This window comes from Spodoptera frugiperda, chromosome 24 (assembly GCF_023101765.2).
Source record: "Spodoptera frugiperda isolate SF20-4 chromosome 24, AGI-APGP_CSIRO_Sfru_2.0, whole genome shotgun sequence".
NCBI lineage: Eukaryota > Metazoa > Arthropoda > Insecta > Lepidoptera > Noctuidae > Spodoptera > Spodoptera frugiperda.
In genome coordinates this window covers 1,680,702-1,695,932 of record NC_064235.1, presented here as the reverse complement: position 1 = coordinate 1,695,932, position 15,231 = coordinate 1,680,702, and the positions used below count along the sequence as shown (strand labels likewise).

The 15,231-nt window shown below is 41.0% G+C and overlaps 2 protein-coding genes across 3 annotated transcripts in view; both read right to left on the bottom strand.

Annotated features, from left to right (window-relative positions):
* The window catches only part of LOC118278470 (calcium-binding protein P-like), a 28,565-nt gene that overhangs the window by 8,407 nt on the left and 4,927 nt on the right, over window positions 1–15,231 (bottom strand). The window lies entirely within an intron of this gene.
* On the bottom strand, window positions 5,378–12,767 carry LOC118278457 (cell surface glycoprotein 1-like). The gene is made up of 3 exons (XM_050703441.1): window positions 12,683–12,767; window positions 9,871–9,987; window positions 5,378–8,755 (listed from the first exon to the last, which is right to left on the bottom strand). Exons 1-3 carry the CDS (start codon window positions 12,735–12,737, stop codon window positions 5,433–5,435), a joined length of 3,495 nt encoding a protein of 1,164 aa, XP_050559398.1. The 5' UTR covers window positions 12,738–12,767; the 3' UTR covers window positions 5,378–5,432.

The following is a 15,231-nucleotide window of genomic DNA, read 5'->3' as shown; positions in this document are numbered from 1 at the left end:
ACGATCTCAAGTATGTGAAAATAGTTGAATCAGATCGAGATGCCAGGAATCTACAAAGTGATCTTAATAGATTAATTTTGTGGTGTAAAAGCAACGGAATGTTGCTTAATGCAAAAAAATGCTACCACGTAAAATTTACGAGAAAAACGCAAGCCCTAAGCCATGCCTATTACGTCGATTCTCATGAAATATCTGAAGTGGAAAATGTGAAAGATCTCGGGGTTACTTTCGATAAAAAAATGACATTCGTACCACACTTGGATAACGTAATTAAAAGATCATCCAAAATGCTCGGATTTATGCTTAGAAATAGTAAAGGTTTTCGTGACAATCGCACTAAAATACTATTATACAACAGTCTGGTACGTAGTATCATAGAATACTGTAGCGTAGTTTGGCGTCCCCATTATGCAAACCAAGTTCTGCGTCTCGAGCGATGTCAAAAACGATTTGTCTGGCACTTAGCATTCCTAAATGGTATTGCTAAAAAAATACGCTCTTACAAATGCCGCTTAGAACGTTTTAATATGAAAACCTTGGAGCATAAATGATAAATGATATTTATTTTGCAAATAGGTTATAAAATAACACTTTTACACGTCAATCGTCATCGCACAAGGATCAATGAGGCAATGTTTGCATCTAAGATTCTTTAACACCAAATTGATTGTCCAAGGTTACTGGCTTTGATTAGATTTAATGTCCCATCTAGGATCCCTCGCAAACCAATCACACCGCTCTGCCCACCTCTAAGAAAGACAGTTTTAGGTGCTAATGGGCTAGTTTCCTACTAGTCAAATTCAATACTTTTTTCGAAACATCAAAAACGATATTTTCTATGAACTTTGTATGAAATAGTGCGTTATGACGTCATAAGTTTTTGACGTCAAATAGCAGACTTAATTGTAAAAATTTAGCTAGAAAAAATCGAAAATTAAATAGTTCATCAAATTTATGAATGAGAGTGTGATTATTTTTTAATATTTTATTGTATTGAAAAGTTGTAATAATTTATTTTTGACCGAGGATACTACCCAATTCTCCATGCGCGAGACTGTCTAGAGTTGTGAACAGTCTCAGTGACAGTATTGACTTTCACTTTGATTCCGAGCCTACGAAAAAACGTATTTTAAGTAATATTATAAGTATTGTTTAGTTAGTTTTTTAGTTATTTGTATTTCAGCTTTATTTGTAAGTCATTTCATTTAATTTTTCTTGTAAAGTTTATTTAGTTTTAAGTCTCAATTTATTTTAGTTTAGTTTTAAGATTCTCTTTTATTCTTTTTGGTATGCGGTGTTTACCTTTAAGTAATGTTTGCATTGTACCTTATAGATTAATTACTGTTATTTCATGCTAAGAAATAAATAAAAAAAAAAATAAAAAAATCACATATATTTACATCTATCTCACACAAAAAGAACAATAATGTTTATTACTTAAAACTATTATTAGAACTTATGACGGGATATTTACCATGTTTATATTTCGGCACTGTTGCAAGCGCCATGATCACGGATATAACGTAAAATGTATCGGAAACTCGTCAAAATGAATAAACATGGTAAATATCCCGTCATAAGTTCTAATAATAGTGTTAGTGACCATGTCAGTTTAAAAACTTATACTTAAAACTAATTCATCAGCCTTCCATCTTTTTCACAAACGCCTAAAAGAGCCATCAGACCAGTAGGGCTGATGATCCGGAGCTGCGGACTACGTAGTGGGCTTACCGGGGCTCCGGCTCCAGAAGCAGGAGTAGGAACGACGCGAGGGCTGGGCAACTGGCTGCCGTGCAATGTGCAGGGGGTTCGATTCCCGCACGGAGCAACTCTTTGTGTGATCCCCAAGTTGTTGTATCGGGTCTAGGTGTCTCGTGCAACGTTTAAAATAAAATAAACACACGTGATACTGTGTTGAAGGGCCATGCTTCTCTTCCCAATCTTCCTAATCCTCGATTCCCAAACAACCCTTAAATTTTGTTTTCTTACAAAAAGGTTTTGAGTCTCACTTGATTAATGGACAGGAAACATATTTATTAAGGAAACATATTGAAAAACGTATTTTGAAAGAACAAATTTTATTATACTTCCTATATTTAGAAAATTTCCTTATAAAATTATTTATTTGTTCAAATAATCCTCTCATTTTTTGTGGAACCAAATCGGAGTAAACACTTACGTTCTAATTCGTTGTAAGAGTTAACTAAGTTCAAAAACATTTATATTTATCACTAGCTTCCGCCCGCGACTCCGTCCGCGCGGATATCGGTCTTCGCGTGGATGTTTCATTTCTCCATTTTGAGTAACTCTGACAATGACATCTTATAATATCTATTGGATCTAAATACGGGAAATCCCTCTATTAGAGCTACTGCTGTTGAGCTCGCGTTCTGTAGTATAAAACTGAAAAATTAAGATTTTATTTTCTACGTTATTTTACCAGGATAATAAAGTATAATTATACCAAGTTTCACCGAAATCGAACCGTTAGTTTTCACATGATGCCTGGACATACAGACAGACAGACAGACAAAAAGTTTTTAATCACATATTTGGGTTTGGTATCGATCCAGTAACTATTTATTTTTTCAATATTTTCAATGTACAGAATTATATTGACCCTTCTACAGATTTATTATATGTATAGATTTTTAGGAAAATAATGCTAAAATCTTTGGGATATTATAAATTGCATATCAAATAAAAGAATCGTCTATCAATACATACTCATCATTTATATTCTGTTTTACATCAAATAACTTGCTTCACTACAAATAAACTAAGTAAATGTTTAGCAAAACTCAAACTGCAGATAAATCGAAATTATACATCAATATGACATTACTTTTTCCTCATAATGCAATACAGTTAAATTTATTTTTACAAAAATACTTTATACATAGCAGAAATACTAACTGCACAGCAAATTTTCCATATTTCGAAGCAAAATAACTATCTCAGTCGCATATTAACCAGTAATTACAACAAAACCTGTTCATCACATTATTTTGTCCTAATTTTCAAGAAGTCATGCTCAGCAAATTAAATGATTATTTTAACAAAAAAATCCTTTTTCATTGCATTATTTCTAAAAGCAGAACAAATTAACGGGTTGGCTCTAGTTTAGCATTATTTTTTCGGTATTTTTGGTATTAAAAAATAGGAAATAATTACCTGAAACACTACCTTATTGGCATTTATCGAGGTAATTTGCAGTTTTTGAAAAAATATAATTTAAAATTTTGCGGTTAAGTACAGAAAAATTATCGACATTTCGTCTTCATTGGTCAAATGTCAAATAAAATAATGAATTTAGTCTCTGGTTCATTCGGTATCTATGTTATCTATGGTTTATAGTTATACCCTATTGCTACTAGTTACCCTTACTAGAGGGACTTGAACAACTCTGACTTGGATAGGTTAGGTTATGTTAGAACTGTGACCCTCAACGCCACTTCATATCTTTTTGCTATAAAATAAGCAGTTTTATAGAACTTAACCTCAAAAAAAAAAAACCTAAAGAAACAGGAATTTTCCTCGCTTTTTCCTTTTAATGGGGGGTCTTTAGTAGCTCCCCCCACCTAACCCAACTAACCTCATGCCCCTCCAAATAGCTAATGCATTACCTCATTAACAACTATTTGAGTAAAAACTCGTCTGTTTAAGAAAATTTAAAACATCAATATAACATTGAAAATAAATATATTTTTTGTGTGATAAGTAATAATACAATTTTGTATCTAATTTTATATTTTTTTTGCTGATCTCATTATGTGATAATTAATAAATAATAAGACGACTGTGACTAATAAAATGCTGTTTTATTTAGAAAAACTGTTGTAAATAATATAAAAATAGAAGCTATATTTAAAAATTTAACGCTCCCCTGCGACGCACTCGCCATACGCCAATGTTGCATGTACCTTTTTTTTGAGGGGGGAAAATCATCCTATGACTTCTCCCGCCTTGGGTGAGGCTGGAGGGAGTGGCAGACTCTTACTGACTAAAAACCACCCCTTTCCTTCTCCTGCTTTGAGCCGGAGACAGTCCTTTTACGTTGTCCGCAGCTCCGGATGCGGCATCAGCCCGACTGGGCCCCATCTGGGTCTGGCTCTTTGAGGCGCGCGCGGAACGCGACGCGCCGTACGCACGGGTCTGGTTCTGGTCGGGCGGCGAGCTACCCTTGCTCGCCGTCCGCAGACCCGCACTTGTTGCATGTACCTAGGCATGCGACTAACTAGTGCTAGTAATTGTGTACTTACTCGAATTGCACGAACTTACAACAATGACTTCTCTCAGGTTGATGTATTTAACTGCACAAATCCTAGTTTTAAGGCCCAGGTTAAAAAGATTATTGTTAATTAAAACGACTAGCAAGCAACAACGTTCCATTTACCATAAAATATATACTATGTTTATGATATAATTAAAGTAATAATGTGATATCCTTTTCACAACAACATATAACTTTCACTTCAAATTTAAAACCTTATTTTAAATATTGTTTAAAGTCCGTTCGCATGCTGGACCGGCTGGACCGCAGTGATACCACGGTCTCACCGAAAACTGACGTAAAACAACGCTTGCGTTGTGTTTCGTTATATGAGTGAGGTTACCGCAGGCCCAAGTCCCTCTTCTCAATCTTCTCAATCCCCTATTCCACAACAACTCTTAAATTCCGAACCCCCAAAATGCCGGCAACGCATTTGTAACGCCTCTAGTGTTTCAAGTGTGCATGGGCAGCGGAGATTGCTTACCATCAGGTGATACGTCAGCTCGTTTACCAGCTTATACCATAAAAAAAAATATTGGAGGGCCTTTCCTCCGGCGTTTTGGGGGTTAGGAGAATAAGGGTTGTTGGCGATTCGTGACTTGTAAAGTGAACCCCTATCGGGCCTAACCTAACCTAACCTTTTCTGGTGGAAAAGCACTTTTGCCCAGTTGCTGTGGGTAAAACAGTTGTTCCTTCATTTGGTTTGTTTTAAAATAAAAATCTTCCGGAATTGCGACTAGAGCTTGTATTCCGTGCAAATTACAAAGGCGAAGAGAAAAATATAAACATATTTTGCTGAAAGGACAACGAACCACTCCACATCCCGTCCTGATGTTTGCGACATGACTGATGCCATCCTGACCGGGGTAGACCGTCGTCACTCCGTCCAATTGCCATTTTAATGGTGGAAAACCATACCAGAGGTCTTATACTTAAGTCCTTTTGAGGGTTAGGAATTTAAGGGTTGCTGGGGAATCAGGCGTATCCTAACCTAACTTCTCTGGTACAAAAGCACCCTAATGTTTTAAATTAATCTACCAGACGGACATTAAAACTAAAATTAGAAAACTACGTTGTACTAAGGACACAAATTAAAACAGACTGTTGGGAATTAAACATTTTAATGAGCATTATTTTTACTCTTCTATTAAAAAAAATGTCAACCTAATATAGGGTTTTGCCCCACAGCCGTTTGGAAGGCATTTTGTTTCCAATCGCGGATGCCATCCCACACCATTAGAAAAGGAGGTTTGGGCGTCGTGGTACTCTGGTAGGCTGGCTGGACGTAAACCACTTGTGGTGGCTGTGGGTAAACTACTGGTTGCTGTTGGTAAACTACTGGTTGTTGCTGTGGGTAAAACTGTTGTTGCTGTGGGTAAAACTGTTGTTGCTGTGGGTAAAAATGTTGTTGCTGTGGGTAAGCAGCTGGTTGTTGCTGTGGGTAAAACTGTTGTTGTTGTGGGTAAAACTGTTGTTGTTGTGGGTAAAACTGTTGTTGCTGTGGGTAAGTCGCGGGTTGTTGCTGAGGGGTAGCCACGGTTTGTTGCTGAGGGGTAGCCACGGTTTGTTGCTGAGGGGTTGTCACGGTTTGTTGCTGTGGGTTAGCCACGGGTTGTTGCTGAGGGGTAGCCACGGGTTGTTGCTGAGGGGTAGCCACGGGTTGTTGCTGAGGGGTAGCCACGGGTTGTTGCTGAGGGGTAGCCAAGGTTTGTTGCTGAGGGGTAGCCACCGGTTGTTGCTGAGGGGTAGCCACGGGTTGTTGCTGAGGGGTAGTCACGGGTTGTTGCTGAGGGGTAGCCACGGGTTGTTGCTGAGGGGTAGCCACGGGTTGTTGCTGAGGGTTAGCCACGGTTTGTTGCTGAGGGGTAGCCACGGGTTGTTGTTGAGGGGTGGTCACGGGTTGTTGCTGAGGGGTAGCCACGGGTTGTTGCTGAGGGGTAGCCACGGTTTGTTGCTGAGGGGTTGTCACGGTTTGTTGCTGTGGGTTAGCCACGGGTTGTTGCTGAGGGGTAGCCACGGGTTGTTGCTGAGGGGTAGCCACGGGTTGTTGCTGAGGGGTAGCCACGGGTTGTTGCTGAGGGGTAGCCACCGGTTGTTGCTGAGGGGTAGCCACGGTTTGTTGCTGAGGGGTTGTCACGGTTTGTTGCTGTGGGTTAGCCACGGGTTGTTGCTGAGGGGTAGCCACGTGTTGTTGCTGAGGGGTAGCCAAGGTTTGTTGCTGAGGGGTAGCCACCGGTTGTTGCTGAGGGGTAGCCACGGGTTGTTGCTGAGGGGTAGTCACGGTTTGTTGCTGAGGGGTAGCCACGGGTTGTTGTTGAGGGGTGGTCACGGGTTGTTGCTGAGGGGTAGCTTCGGTTTGTTGCTGAGGGGTAGCCACGGGTTGTTGTTGAGGGGTGGTCACGGGTTGTTGCTGAGGGGTAGCCACGGGTTGTTGCTGAGGGGTAGCCACGGGTTGTTGCTGAGGGTTAGCCACGGTTTGTTGCTGAGGGGTAGCCACGGGTTGTTGTTGAGGGGTGGTCACGGGTTGTTGCTGAGGGGTAGCCACGGGTTGTTGCTGAGAGGTAGCCACCGGTTGTTGCGGAGGGGTAGCCACCGGTTGTTGCTGTGAAAAAGTCACGGGTTGTTGCCGAGGGGTAGCCACGGGTTGTTGCTGTGAAAAAGTCACAGGTTGTTGCTGGGCGTTAGCCACGGTTTGTTGCTGGGCGTTAGCCACGGTTTGTTGCTGAGGGGTAGCCACGGGTTGTTGCTGAGGGGTAGCCACGGGTTGTTGCTGAGGGGTAGCCACGGGTTGTTGCATTGGTGATGGCTGCCCATTAAACACTGGTGATAGTTGTCCGTTAAACACCGGTGATTGATTTCCGTAGGACACTGGTGATTGCTGCCCACTAAACACTGGTGATTGCTGTCCGTAGGATGCTGGTGATTGTGTTCCATTAAACACTGGTGATTGGTTTGTGTTCAACACTGGTGGTTGCTGAGGGGTAGCCACGGGTTGTTGCTGAGGGGTAGCCACCGGTTGTTGCTGAGGGGTAGCCACGGGTTGTTGCGGAGGGGTAGCCACCGGTTGTTGCATTGGTGATTGCTGTACAATAAACACTGGTGATTGCTGTCCATAATACACTGGTGATTCATTACCGTAGGATACTGGTGATTGCGTTCCGTTAAACACTGCTGGTTGCTGCCCGTTAAGCACTGGTGATTGCTGTGTGTTTGAAACTGGTGCTAGTTGTGTGTTTAAAACTGGTAATTGGTTTGTGCTCAACACAAGTGATTGGTTTGTGTTCGACGCTGGTGGTTGCTGTACGTAAATTACTGACGGTTGCTGTTGGTAAGCCACGGGTTGTTGCTGAGGGGTAGTCACGGTTTGTTGCTGAGGGTTAACCACAGGTTGTTGCATTGGTGATTGCTGCCCAATAAACACTGGTGATTGCTGTCCGTTAAACACTGGTGATTGATCTCCGTAGGACACTGGTGATTGCTGCCCACTAAACACTGCTGATTGCTGTCCGTAGGACACTGGTGATTGCTGCCCACTAAATACTGCTGATTGCTGCCCGTTAGGCACTGGTGATTGCTGTGTGTTTGAAACTGGTGCTAGTTGTGTGTTTAAAACTGGTGATTGGTTTGTGCTCAACACAAGTGATTGGTTTGTGTTCGACGCTGGTGGTTGCTGTACGTAAATTACTGATGGTTGCTGTTGGTTAGCCACGGGTTGTTGCTGAGGGGTAGCCACGGGTTGTTGCATTGGTGATGGCTGCCCATTAAACACTGGTGATTGTTGTCCGTTAAACACCGGTGATTGATTTCCGTAGGACACTGGTGATTGCTGCCCACTAAACACTGGTGATTGCTGCCCGTTGGCCACTGGTGATTGCTGTCCGATAAACACTGGTGATTGTTGTCCATTATACACTGGTGATTGCTGTCCGTAGGACACTGGTGATTGTGTTCCGTTAAACACTGGTGATTGGTTTGTGTTCAACACTGGTGGTTCCTGAGGGGTAGTCACGGTTTGTTGCTGAGGGGTAGCCACGGGCTGTTGCTGAGGGGTAGCCACGGGTTGTTGCTGAGGGGTAGCCACGGGTTGTTGCTGAGGGGTAGCCACGGGTTGTTGCTGAGGGTTAGCCACGGGTTGTTGCATTGGTAATGGCTGCCCATTAAACACTGGTGATTGTTGTCCGTTAAACACCGGTGATTGATTTCCGTAGGACACTGGTGATTGCTGCCCACTAAACACTGGTGATTGCTGCCCGTTGGCCACTGGTGATTGCTGTCCGATAAACACTGGTGATTGCTGTCCGTAGGACACTGGTGATTGTGTTCCGTTAAACACTGGTGATTGGTTTGTGTTCAACACTGGTGGTTGCTGAGGGGTAGACACGGGTTGTTGCTGAGGGGTAGCCACGGGTTGTTGCTGTGAAAACGTCACGGGTTGTCGCTGATGGTTAGCCACTGGTGGTTGCTGTGGTTGTTCGGACACTGCTGAAAGACAAAATTGTAAATTAGTAATGAATAATACTGTCAGATTTATCGATATCTAACGAGAAAAAAGTAGTAGGTAGGCAGAGGTGCACATTAAAGTCAAAGTCAAAGCATTTATTTCAATTAATCCTAAATTAGGCACTTTTGAAACGTAAAATTGAATTGTCCGTCAGTCTGTCTGTCAGTGAAGCTAGGCGCTCGTTCCAAAGTGTTGCTTCGAATGGAGAAGAACGAGCAAGAAACTCCATCGTTACTCTTTTCAAAAAATGATTTTTACAATATCTCTGATACATTATTTGATCATTTACCTATTGTATATACAGGGTGACCCCGAACTCGACGCATTCCTCTCGGGAGGCGACAACACAACCAACTTCCCACAAAAATAGCCCCGAGGTCCCCGGGCGGAAAGTGGCTAGCCTCCGAGACATTCAACACCCCTGGCTTTGGCAAAAACATCCCGAATTGATTACAAAAACATCAATAAACAAAAAAACACTGGTTGGATTCCAGCTATTCCAGTCCCAATCAGTTGCCAATACATCAGTTATCATTTATAAATACCAACAATGGCAGAAATATCACTCGTTTTAAAACAGAAATATCACTCGTTTTATGGTATGTAATGCCGCTGTGTACACCCACTTTTCACAATTTATGCTGTAAGTCCCATGTAATAGGTGGTGAGCCCACTGCCATATCCCGGACACAATTTCAGACTCCGTGCTACTCTACAGAGAAATTTTCGAAAAACCGAAAAAAGCCCAGTAATATTTCGCCCGACCCGGGAATCGAACCCGAGACCCCTTGCCCGGCAGTCGCACTTGCAACCACTCGGCCAACGAGGCAGTATAATTAAATCTAAATAATTATATTTTAATTTAGTTTTATTTACTTGTTTGGAGAGTGTTGCGACACATGACATGGCAAGGGACAGATGACAGAAGTCGCACATAAACGATCGACGAATCAATCAACGGATGACGTCATAAATCCTACATCGTATGTATATGTGAAGTTTACATGCGAATAAACATGGATAGACAATCGCAACGAACAGTAGTTGGGCAGAAAGCCCGCCAGACACGATCGAATTTTTATCAAAACTTATTTACCGTTTGGAGGCGCTGGATTCGGGTTTCCATTAACAGTTCCAGTATTCAGCGGGTCCTGTGGTGTGGGGGCTGCTTCTTGTGGAGTTGGACTCGCTGAAACAGATCTGTCTCCCAACACTGCGGAAGAAATGACGATTTTAATGTCAGGGAAAATGATCAGTGAACTAGAATATATCTGTCATCATATATGCTACGCTACGTTGCTGTGGTTGCGTTTGGCTTCCACCAATCATATTCATTGGTACACATAGCTTAGCACTGGTAGAAAAGGACTCAGCTAAGCTGTGATATTTTATGTGTTTTTTTTTTAAATGTACATAAATTATTATAATAACAAAATAAAGATGCTGTTTAATGGCCGTATAACTGAATTCCCAACATTACGGCAATATCAGTTGTAATTGGTTCAGGCCATGGTGCGGAGCGAGGGGGACTGGGTTGCCGTCTCTTCCTTCTGCGAAGCAGCCATGCTAGCTAAGGAGGAGGCGGGGCGCGTGAGGGAACGAACCTCCTCACATCCTAGCCGCCCGCAGAAGACACTCCGGGCGTCGGGGATCGCACTACGATCTCCGGCCACCGTAAGTGCGGGCCTGCGGACGGCGAGCAAGGGTAGCTCACCGCCCGATCAGAACCAGACCTATGCGTGCGGCGCGTCGCGTTTCGCGCGCGCCTCAAAGAGCCATCTAACCACCACAGATGGGGCCCAGTAGGGCTGATGCCTGATCCGGAGCTGCGGACTACCTAGCGGGTTTACCGGGGCTCCGGTTCGAAAGCAGGAGTAGGAACGGGGTGGTGTTTAGTCAGTAAGAGTCTGACACTACCTCTCGCCTCGCTCAAGGCGAGAGAAAGTCAAAGTCAAAGCATTTATTTCAATTAATCTTAAATAAGGCACTTTTGAGACGTCAAATGTCATTGGATGATTTTCCTCCCTTAAAAAAACAACCCGCGAAACTGTTACGATTATATAATTATACGAATATATAATTTTATTACAATTAATATTAACAATTAGTTAAACCAAATTAAAATTCGATTTACGATTTTAAGGTAAATTTTTACACCTAAGTCCAATTAGTGCTTTTAATTAACAATAAATAACAAAAAAACGCAAAATACAAAAATAAACAAAATGAAATTTAACAAATCTCAGCTTGTTTACCTACTGTTAATATTAGTAGATATATATAATACATAGTCGTTTCGTTTACCACCTTTACTTATAAAAAATATTAAATACTAGCTTCCGCCCGCAACTCCGTCCGCGCGGATGTCGGTATTCGCGTGGATGTTTTATTTCTCCATTTTGAGTAACTCTGACAATGACATCTTATAAATATCCATTGAACCCAAATACGGCTAGGCCCATAATAATTAAAGAGATCCCTCTATTGAGCTACTGCTGTTGAGCTCGCGTTCTGTGGTATAAAACAGAAAAAAAATATTCTACTTATTTTTCCAGGATAAAAAGAATCGTATTTTATGCCCAGGATAATAATAAATAATAAGATATAATTATACTAATTTTCATCAAAATCATTAGTTTTCACGTGATGCCTGAACATACAGACAGACAGACAGTCAAAAAAATTTTCAATGTATAGTTTTGACCCAGACTACAGATTTATTATACATATGTATATGTACAGATAGGATTTAGATAAAGGATTTATCAATATTAATGTAGTTAAATTTAGTTTGTCTGTAATAATTGCATGTTCAGACTGCACGGTTGGTGCGGTGGCTGGGCAACTGACTGCCGCGCAACGTGTCGCGGGTCCGATTCCCGCACGGAGCAACTTTTTGTGTGATCCACAAATTGTTGTTTCGGGTCTGGGTGTCATGTGTATGCGAACTTGTATGTGTTTGTAAACGCACCCACGACATAGGAGAAAATCCTAGTGTACGGAACTGTTTATAAAAAAAATAACAGAAAAAAATGAATGTTTTTAATTTTAACCAAAACGTATTTAAGTTTTGTTTCAATTCGGTGTCTTATTTCCTCATGAATTTTTGTTATAACATTTAACACAGAATTCCACGATTTATTTTGTTAATTTTAAAATGGCTGGCTCAGTCTATCCTTATGTCTAGTTTCATAATTGTGTCTGTCAGACACTTTACCAAACAAGTTTAGATTATTTATAACACACATAATCTATATACTTAATATATATTTATAATTTTTATACTTAATATATAAAGCTGAAGAGTTTGTTTGTTTGAACGCGCTGATCACTGAGACTACTGGTCCGATTTAAATAATTATTTTTGTGTTGAATAGTGCATTTATCGAGGAAGGCTATATTATAGGCTATAAAACATCACGCCACATTCAATAGGAGCCGAGCATAGCGGGTGAAATCATGCTTAAGTAGCTAGTATTTTCATAAATAAATTGACATAGAACGGTCATAATATTGATCTCCTTAAACTTTTCACTGAGAGATTCGCGACGGTTTAGATTATATGTAGATGGCTATGACAGCTGTGTTGATGATGATGATGAAAGGTAATATGTAAAGGTAATATGGTACTAACATTTTTATAGTATAAGCCGGTAAACGAGCAAAATAATGACCTGACCTGGTAAGCAACTGCCCATTATCCATGGGCAGTGTGAAACACCAGAGGCGTTTCAAGTGCGTTGCTAGCCTTTTGGGGGTTAGGTATTTAAGGGTTGTTGGGGAATCAGAGATGGGGAAGATTGGGAATGGGGGGAATTGGGCCTCTGGCAACCTCACTCACACAACGCAGGCGTTATTTCACGTCAGTTATAAAATAAATTGTCATCAAATATAAAATGTTTACTTACAAGAGGTCCCCAAGAAAGCGACGAGCAAAACAACGGATGCTTTGCTCAGGAACATGTTGGCTCTCTAGATCTCGGAGTCGACTGTGCTCTGAAGAGCTTTGGGTTCGCTTTTATTACCCCACCACTCCCCACTGACGCGCTGATTATACCATCATCAAATATTAATGATATTATTCTTAATAAATCCTTCCATTTTAAAATATCGGCACACACAACATAAATATACATACTGTTTTCCAATGTTTGGGTTCAATTTATCATCATCAACGTACCGCCTTTTACCCCCGAAGGGGTAGGCAGAGGTGCATATTATGGCACGTAATGCCACTGTAAAATGTACACCCACTTTTCACCATTTGTGTTATAAGTCCCATGTAATAGGGGGTGACCTTATTGCCATATACTGGGCACAATTCCAGACTCCGTGCTACTACTGAGAAATTTTCGAAAAGCTAAAAAAAACCAAGTAATACTTTGCCCGACCCGGGAATCGGACCCGAGACCCTTTGTCCGGTAGTTGCACTTGCGACCACTCGACCAACGAGACAGTCTTTTAAAATAAATTTTTAGAGTTTTACCTCTTTCCTTGACACAGATCGATCAGATATTTTAAATTTGTTTACATTTTAATGCTATTTGAAATATTGACGTGTAAAACTGTAATTTTATAACCTACTTGCAGAAATAAATATCATTTATCATTAAAAAATGCCTCCTTTACGCTACTCGCAAAGTTCTTTGGCGAAATACTCTAAAAAGTTTTGTACTTCCATTGTTTTACGATATAAGCCGGTGAAAGAGCAGACGTATCACCTGATGGTAAGCCATCACCGCCGCCCTACGGCACTTGAAACACCAGAGGCGTTACAAGTGCATTGTCAGCCTTTTGGGGATTTAGGAATTTAAGGGTTGTTGGGGAATCGGGGATTAGGATGATTGGGAAGAGGGGTAATTGGGCCTCCAGTGATCACTCATACAACGCAAGCGTTGTTTCACGTCGGTATTCTGTGAGGCCGTGGTGTCACTCCGGTCCATTCGTGCCGAAGCATGGCTCTCTCACACTTAATCATTTCTTGTCGGCTTTTGCGCCCGAGTCAAAGTGAAATATCGCACACCTAGTAATATATTGTAGTTTACTGACTAATGAACCGTTGTTTTAGGTGGAAGGGGGGGGGGAACTAAAATAATGATATAATAATGACACTGGAAACTAGAGTTGTGCCAATTGTGTTGTGACAATGTAGATACATAGTGGGTAAATTGGCACAACTCTAGTTTAAAAGTCTAGTTCAAAGTGCATAACCTTATGCACTTTTAAACACGTAAGCTATATAAAGTTTTTTTTTTTATTTGTTTTAGGAACTTTTAACAATTAGTTACGCTAGTTCCATCATAAACTAATCTAATAAAGTAAACTTACAAATTAATCAATGAATATACCAATGCAGCCTCTGGCTAAATTGGTTTTGCTAAGATAAAATTAAATATACCTACTTACTTATGTCGATGACTTATTTATGTTGAGTTCAATTCGCATTTTTTTGCAGATGTACCAATATATTACTAGGTGAGCGATATAAAAAGCATGAGAGAAACACAGTTCATTAGCCCATTAGCATTAGAATAAAGTTATAATTATAAAGTAAACAAGTAAGGGACACAGCGCTAAAAGGCCAGTGCTCAGTCACGCCTTTTATCCTCGAAGGGGTAGGCAGAGGTGCACGTTACAGCACGTAATGCCGCTATACAACGTACACCCACTTTTCACCATTTGTGTTTTAAGTAATAGGCGGTGAGCCTATTGGAATATACTGGGCACAATTCCAGACTCCGTGCTACTACTGAGAATGTTTGAAACTGAAAAATTCAACGCGAACGCGAGACCCCTTGACCGGCAGTCGCACTTACAACCACTTGACCAATGAGGCAGTCAAGAATGAAAATGTAAGGAAACATATTGACACACACAAATTAAACGTGTGTGTGTCACCCTTCGGACTTTAGCCAAAGTTTCTAGAGTACTGTATAAAACAAAGTCGCTTTCTCTGTCCCTATGTCCCTTTGTATGCTTAAATCTTTAAAACTACGCAACGGATTTTGATGCGGTTTTTTAATAGATAGAGTGATTTAAGAGGAAGGTTTATGAAGTATCTGAGACAGTATCAACTTTTCAAACACTTTGCTGAGGACCGGCAAAATAGATACAGGCCTATAATTATTAGATTCTGTGGTTTCGTCATTTTTAAATAGTGGGATAACTTCGCTTTATTTCATAAGGTCAGGGTAAACACCGTCATCTATACTTTTATTAAAAATCATAGCCAGATATGGCGCTATAGTTTGAATAATTGTTTTGCAGACTTTCACCGATACACCTAGGGACTCGGAAAAGTGTATCGTATATATGCTACACAAGCGGTTAAAAGGGTTCCCGTGGCTCCGGCTCGAAGAACAGTAGTAGGAACGGGGTGGTTTTTAGTCAGTAAGAGTCTAATACTCCCACTTGTATCACCCAAGGTAGGGAAAGACATTAGATGATTTTACCCTCA

Coding starts and splice junctions, on each gene's coding strand:
- LOC118278457 (XM_050703441.1), bottom strand. CDS start 12,737: ATGTTCCTGAGCAAAGCATCCGTTGTTTTGCTCGTCGCTTTCTTGGGG. Junction 9,988..12,682: donor CGCTTTCTTGGGGACCTCTT/GTAAGTAAACAT, acceptor TTTCTTCCGCAG/TGTTGGGAGACAGATCTGTT. Junction 8,756..9,870: donor GAATCCAGCGCCTCCAAACG/GTAAATAAGTTT, acceptor TTTGTCTTTCAG/CAGTGTCCGAACAACCACAG.